Source organism: Engraulis encrasicolus, chromosome 13 (assembly GCF_034702125.1).
Source record: "Engraulis encrasicolus isolate BLACKSEA-1 chromosome 13, IST_EnEncr_1.0, whole genome shotgun sequence".
Lineage (NCBI taxonomy): Eukaryota > Metazoa > Chordata > Actinopteri > Clupeiformes > Engraulidae > Engraulis > Engraulis encrasicolus.
In genome coordinates, this window is record NC_085869.1 from 26,583,211 (window position 1) to 26,590,710 (window position 7,500).

At 46.6% G+C, this 7,500-nt stretch overlaps 1 protein-coding gene across 4 annotated transcripts in view; it reads left to right on the plus strand.

Moving 5' to 3' along the window:
• Window positions 1-7,500, plus strand: part of tlk1a (tousled-like kinase 1a) — a 62,257-nt gene that overhangs the window by 36,095 nt on the left and 18,662 nt on the right. For all 4 annotated transcript variants that reach the window (XM_063213560.1, XM_063213561.1, XM_063213562.1 and 1 more), the window contains 4 exons: window positions 443-486; window positions 1,111-1,206; window positions 5,068-5,151; window positions 5,981-6,073. In XM_063213560.1, coding sequence (XP_063069630.1) covers window positions 443-486; window positions 1,111-1,206; window positions 5,068-5,151; window positions 5,981-6,073 — 317 coding nt within the window. The remainder of the gene's footprint in view (window positions 1-442; window positions 487-1,110; window positions 1,207-5,067; window positions 5,152-5,980; window positions 6,074-7,500) is intronic.

Here is a 7,500-nt window from a genome sequence, read left to right on the forward strand (position 1 = left end):
CTCTCTGTGTCTATTTTTCTCTTGGTCTGTCCCTTCCTCTCTCTCTTTCACACGTGCACACAGTCTCTCTCTCCCTCCCCCTCTCTCGGTTTCTCATTCCATCATTTACACGCTGACACTCTATCCTCATTTTCTTTCGCAGCATGTTGAAGGGATGTCTTTTCTCACCTGGTTTCTGTAACAAACTTTGCTTTAAGCATTGAAGTGTCTCTTCAGAACTAAGCAGGAAATCTAATGTCAGTACATATTGTTTTATTTCACCCAATTATAGAGAAATATCTAATGCAATGCCGAGCAAAATCAAAACCAGAACTTTTTGGTGTTTGTGCGTGTGTGTGTGTACTTGTGTACACGTATGCATGTGTGTGCGTGCATGTGTGTGCTTGTATCAGTGCTTCAGTAGACAAACTGTAGTGTTCATTTTTTGTTCTGCTTCTTCCAGGCAAGACGACTGTGCGCGGACCCAAGATTAGCGACTACTTCGATGTAAGTTCAACCACCCTTCTGTGGCGACGTAACAGTGTGTGTTTTTCACTCAAGGATCATCTGTATTTGTTAGACATTTCGATCTCGCGTTGCTGTAGTTATGGACATGTTTCATGAAGAATTATTATACATAACAATGTTAATACGATTTCTCTTTCGTTAGAGTGGTGTCTTAGCGCTTGGCTTGTGATGTATTATGCAAAAATTGCCCCCCGCTGCTATTCACACATTCTCTCTTGTGTTGCTCTCTCCTTTTCTTCTCTTTCTTTCTCTCTTGTTCTCTTTTTCCATTCTTTTTTTTACTCACCTCTCTCACCCTCTATTACGCTCTCTCTCGCATGTTCTCTCTCTTGTGTCTCTCTCTCTCTCTCTTGTGTGTCTCTCTCTCTCTCACACGCTCTCTCTCGTGTGTTCTCTCTCTTGTGTCTCTCTCTCTCTCTCTCTTGTGTGTCTCTCTCTCTCCACACGCTCTCTCTCTCTCACGCGCTCTCTCTCGTGTGTTCTCTCTCTTGTGTGTCTCTCTCTCTCTCTCTTGTGTGTCTCTCTCTCTCTCACACGCTCTCTCTCTCTCACGCGCTCTCTCTCTCTTTCTCTCTCTCTCTCTCTCTCTATCTCTCTCTTTAGTTCCAGGGTGGTAATGGTTCTAGTCCGGTGAGGGGACTTCCTCCAGTGTTGCGCTCCCCCCAAAACTCACATTCCCACTCCGCACCCGCCTCCACGGTATGTATGACCCTCCTCTCTCTCTCTCTCTCCCTATCTCTCTCTCTCTCTCCGTTTTTCTCCCTCTCGCTCTCTCTCTCTCTTGCTCTCGCTCGCTTTCTCTCTCTCTCTCTTTCTCCTTCTCTCTCTCTCTTCCATCATTGTCCGTCGTTGTCATTTTGTAGCCTGTGACTGTCATGATATTTGATTAGATTCCGCTGTTACCTGATACCATTGTTGCTGTCTTGTCCTTTTCAAGGTTGTGTTACATGCCCCAGAACAAAGTGACACACATAGGTAGTGGCAACATGCCAATCAGAATAGGATAGTTTTGTGAGCATGCATGCATGCATTGTCTGTACGTGTGTGTGTGTGTGTGTGTGTGTGTGTGTGTGTGTGTGTGTGTGTGTGTGTGTGTGTGTGTGTGTGTGTGTGTGTGTGTGTGTGTGTGTGTGTGTGTGTGTGTGTGTGTGTGTGTGTGTGTGTGTGTGTGTGTGTGTGTGTGTGTGTGTGTGTGTGTGTTCACCACTGAGATTGACCACCTTCAGTGGACTCACCATTGTGATTGTCAGACAGTCATCCATACCAGCCATTCGTTGGTCTAAGCAACACTATTTAGAAAAAAAATGCAGTTTGATGTGTGTTTCCAAAAGTTTTTCAGTGTTAAGGGAAGTGATGAATATGGATGTGTGAGAGTGTCTGAAATAAGGCAGAGAGAGAGAGAGAGACAGAGAGAGAGAGAGAGAGAGAGAGAGAGAGAGAGAGAGAGAGAGAGAGAGAGAGAGAGAGAGAGAGAGAGAGAGAGAGAGAGAGAGAGAGAGAGAGAGAGAGAGAGAGAGAGAGAGAGAGAGAGAGAGAGAGAGAGAGAGAGAGAGAGAGAGAGAGAGAGAGAGAGAGAGAGAGAGAGAGAGAGATCCCGCCATCCTGAGATTGCATTATTGCTGACTTGGCATGTTTGTGTTCTCGATGCACCATACATCTACCTGTCTGACTTTTAACTGCATTGTATTTTCTACCCAAATTGTGCCTGCTTAATTAAAATTGATTTATGATATGCCAGTGAAATTCAGGTGGGACTCCAGTAGGCTAAAACCAAAGCTCACTGCAGCATAGGTGGGTCATCAACACTTGGCAAATTGCAATTTGGATTTACATGCATTATGAATATAATAGTAAATACCAACAAATTAATCAATTAAAAATGGGAATAAATACATTTTTGACATGCCAGTGTTTGTATTCTGGTGGCTAAAAAAAAACCTGGCATGCAGCTCTGATGGGCCCTTTGGTTTATTTAGAGGAAGAGGAAGAGGTAAGCCCTCTTTTTTAAGGCACTTTGATCATTACTGCCCTTGTGCATCTATGAGAAAAGGAGGTGTGCAAATATTCTTCCTCCTCTGTCCTCGTTGTCGACTTTGATAAAGCTAGTTTTGTATTGGACATGTATCTACAATGTGCATTTTAATATGATCTATATGATTTGAGGTTCATTTTGTTTTCCAGATATATCATGTTTGTAGTTTGAATGTTAAATGAATGTTGAATACAAAACAACTGGCTTTACCCAAGTCGGCAAAGAGGCCATAGGGAAGGACTCAAGTGTGGAGAAACGACTTGTACCCATTTTATGAAAACCCCTCCCCCATCCCCATCTAACTCACTGGGTGTTTCTCAAAGTGAAGTGTTCTGGCCTTGCTTGTGTGAATAACGCCCATTTTTGGCACAAGTATCCAATTATTAATTACACAAATAGTTATTGGATACTCCTTGGGGGAAATCTGTTAAAAATGGGCATTACTCGCTCTAGCAAGGGTAGAACACTTTACTCTGAGAAACAGCCACTAATCCACCTGTTGCCACTTCTCTTAATGGACTTCCTTTCACCTAATTGGTTGTTGGTTGGTGGCCTTCACCTGATTGGCTAATGACTGCTCATGTGATGAGCGGATTGGTTAAAGCTAGTTCTTCTCTGCTGATTGGTGACTAATTGCAGGTGTTTGTCTGCCACATTAGTCAGTTGTCTTGAGTGACTCTCTGCTTTTGGCAAAGAGAAAGCAACTGCACATGTGCACTGATCAGGGATTTAGGTGCTGGTTGAAGTAAAGTTCATCTTCCTTTTCCGGTCTTCATTTTCAGGATTTTCTCCTGGGTTGGTGCCTTTAATTTGTGCCTTAATTTGTTTGTCGCTTTGCAACACACTTTGTCTTCACATGCAGATATGGTTTGGAGTCAGCATGTTGTCAGCGTTGTAGGTGCCCAACGCGTTCCGCCTGCCTGATCCGTTCCCTAAAGACTTTCACGTTTTAAATGTTTATTTTGCAGCCACCAGAACATTAGCACAAAGTGAGATGTTATATATTTATGTTATACCTTTACTTTATATCGTTGTTTCACATCAAATGCTGTTTGTCGCTGTAAATAACGTGATACTGTGCTCTGAATAGTTAGTTGGTTAGCTGACCAGTTGGTGACCTTATCTAGCGTTTCCGTGACGGTTCTGTATTATTATAAAACAGACCGTTTAAAAGGCAATCTTCCTCCTGCAAAATAAACACTTAAAACGACAAAGTAAAAAATTTACGGAACAGATCAGGCAATTTCCCTTCCGTATACGTCATACTGCGCATGTGCAGTGTGCAAAGAGAACGGATCGGGCAGGTGGAACCCGTTGGGCACCGACAAGCGTCTTGCTATGCACCACCATGGCAATAGCTGATTTGGTTTTGGTGTTGATCTGGATTGACCTGGCGCAGGTCTAGGTCCTACCAATGCTCTTCATTACTTTGCATAGTTGCTGCAGGAATAAACAAACAATCCAGCACACCATCCGTTACTCTTGGGGTACATCCGGAAGTCATGAAAAACTGAAAGAAAAGTCCCCGACACCAAGCTCCCGTTGCTCTTTTTTAATGTGACGTTTCGGGCAGCATGCCCTTCATCATTCATTCGTCTGATGAAGGGCATGCTGCCCGAAACGTCACATTAAAAAAAAGAGCAACGGGAGCTTGGTGTCGCAGACTTTTCTTTCAGTTTTTCATGGTATTTTTGCTGGTCCTGCACCCAATCTTTTTGAGACGGATGTGCGTGTTTTTCTCTCTTTAACTACTGTACATCCGGAAGTCCCCACTGCCTTCCTATGTAGACAGCAACAAATAAGGAAGTGCCCATGTAGTACATCTGAATACCCCCTAGTAAGCTTTCAACCAGGAGGCGAAGGGTACACGGATGACTTTCTATATCCGGTTTTATTTGCAATAGGCAAACGATGGTTACTTCGCTATCCCAGAAGTCTGCGGCAGTTTGGTAACTGTACAGTCATTGGTCATTAGTGCCATCAAGGGTGGCCCCCAGTTATGTAAATGACAGTGCTGTAGTGCGCCCAATTTGTGATTACTAGTTTTTGTCTAGTAGATGTAGTACATGTCTATCTTTACTAGCCAAACATTCACTCGCTAATGGGTCAAAGTGGCTAGTAAGTCGTCTTTTTTTCACCTGCTAAACTGAATTTTCACCAGCATTTGGGTGTTAATTTGATCCCTGGTTGTGAGCTATTCAAATGCAAAGGTTATGGCATCTGTGTGGGATTCTTTTGTCTACTGATCTGAGCCATTGTTTGCATCCAATGCACCTGATACATTTGAGGTGTGCGAAAGCATCCTTGGATAAATTGCTGGCACATGAAGAATTGCAATAACGTGAAACAACTAGGCCGTGGCTGCACTGTCAGAGACGGTTAATAATTGCTCTGCTATTGGTGGTTCAATTTAATGAGTGGAGGATCTCAGATGCAGGTCAATTGGTTATCTGTTTGCTTTCTTGTGTGTTCTATAGTTACATTATGGTACTCATCTCTGACGCGTGCGTGCGTGTTTTTCTCTCTAGATACGGAACAGCAGCTCCTCCCCTACTAGTCTTTCCTTCGACCACGTCATGCACCCCAAACAGACAGCCATCAAGTCTGTCCAGGTGAGTTCAGTGGAACACACGGACGGACACACACACAGGGACACACACACGGACACAGACACACACGCAGATACGCACACGCAGACACACGCACACGCACAGACACACGCACACGCACAGACACACGCACGCACAGACACGGGCACGCACAGACACGCGCACGCACAGACACGCGCACGCACAGACACGCGCACGCACAGACACGCGCACGCACAGACACGCGCACGCACAGACACGCGCACGCACACACACACACACACACACACACGCGCATGCACAGACGCGCATGCACAGACACACGCACGCACAGACACGCACAGACACGCACAGACACAGACACGCACACGCACAGACACGCACACGCACAGACACGCACACGCACAGACACGCACACGCACAGACACGCACACGCACAGACACGCACACGCACAGACACGCACACGCACAGACACGCACACGCACAGACACGCACACGCACACGCACAGACACGCACACGCACAGACGCACAGACACACGCACAGACACACACGCACAGACACACACACACAGACACACACACACAGACACACACACACAGACACACACACACAGACACACACACACACACGGCTCTGGCAATGGTTGACTAATATCTGTTGGTCTCTGTCCACTACCAACAACAAGCAACGCTGGTTACTTAGTGTGTGTGTGTGTGTGTGTGTGTGTGTGTGTGTGTGTGTGTGTGTGTGTGTGTGTGTGTGTGTGTGTGTGTGTGTGTGTGTGTGTGTGTGTGTGTGTGTGTGTGTGTGTGTGTGTGTGTGTGTGTGTGTGTGTGTGTGTGTTCCTCAGACGGAGCTGACGGGGCTGAAGCTGGCGGCTCTGGAGAGCAACAAGAGTTTGGACCTGGAGAAGAAGGAGGGCAGGATAGACGACCTGCTGAGGGTGAGGAGGAGGTGGAGGGGGAGGGGGGAGGAGGAGAATAGAATAGAATATACTTTATTTGTCATGCAAGCATGAAACTTATCTTTCGTCTCACCATAAAAACATACATGTACATTCACTCCATTAAAACACTCATACTCTAAAAAACATAAATACACATAAAAACATTGCACATATCCCCTCCCTCCAGCCACCCCTCCCAGCACACACACCACATACAGTACAGGTCAGGTACCAGATCCAGTCCCTTGAGGAGGAGGAGGAGGAGGAGGAGGGTGTCTGTGTGTGGACCTGGAGAAGGAGGGATGCAAAGATAACCTGCCTCAGGGTGATTGCGTGCGCGCGCTGTGCCTGCGCACAGAGCAGTACACGTGTGGACCTGGAGAGTGTGTTTGAGGTGGGAGAGGCTGCTAACGATAAGTCTGAATCAGGGAGGATGCCATTGATCTCTGTAGTAGATGGTACTTTGTATATGTGTCATACCACAGTTGACTACAGACACAGCCATGTTTGTATGTTAATGTTCTGTGTATGTGTGTGAATAATCTGAGGTCTGTGTGTGTCACCTAGAGAAGGAGGGACATACACACGACCTGCTTAAGGTGTGTGTGTGTGTGTGTGTGTGTGTGTGTGTGTTAATAGTCTGAGGTCTGTGTGTGTCGCCTAGAGAAGGAGGGACACACACACACGACCTGCTTAAGGTGTGTGTGTGTGTGTGTGTGTGTGTGTGTGTGTGTGTGTGTGTGTGTGTGTGTGTGTGTGTTAATGATCTGAGAGCTGTGTATGTGGCGGGCCCTGAGGAGTTGCGGTCGATAGTCAAACGGCCTTAAGAGACTTCCGTCTTAATTAGCTGGGCAGTGGTGACGAGAAGAGGAGGAGAGGAGAGAGGAGAGGAGAGGAGAGGAGAGGAGAGGAGAGGAGAGGAGAGGAGAGCGAGAGACTCATTGATCACCTGGAAGCTGCTGAGACCAGAGAAGAGGAGGAGGAGGAGAGGAAGAGGAGAAGAAAGGATGAGGACAGAGGGAGGGGGAACGGAGGGGTAGGAGGGAGGGAGAAAGAGGAGAGGAAATGATGAGAGCTGATGGAGGGAGGGAGGGAGGGAGAATGAGGAAATTGAGGAGAGGAGAGGGTGGCAGGGGTAAAGGAAGGCAAGGGGTGCATTCCAATATGCACACTCCCGTCCTCCACTTGTGCTTGTGGCCTTGCCCCGTCTCCCGGCCCAGCCTCCTTGGAGAAAAGTTTCCCAGCTGTCAGCCTAGCCAGAGCAATTTTTGGGGGACTGTTTTTCATTCGCCATCCCAATTGCAAATGAGAAAATGACAGTAGAAGTGTGCTTTTGCAAGATATTGAATTCATTTTGTGTCGTCAGTGACATCATCATGAGGTCACAAGCAGGCAAGTGAGCAAGGGAGGATGGAAGTCCGCAG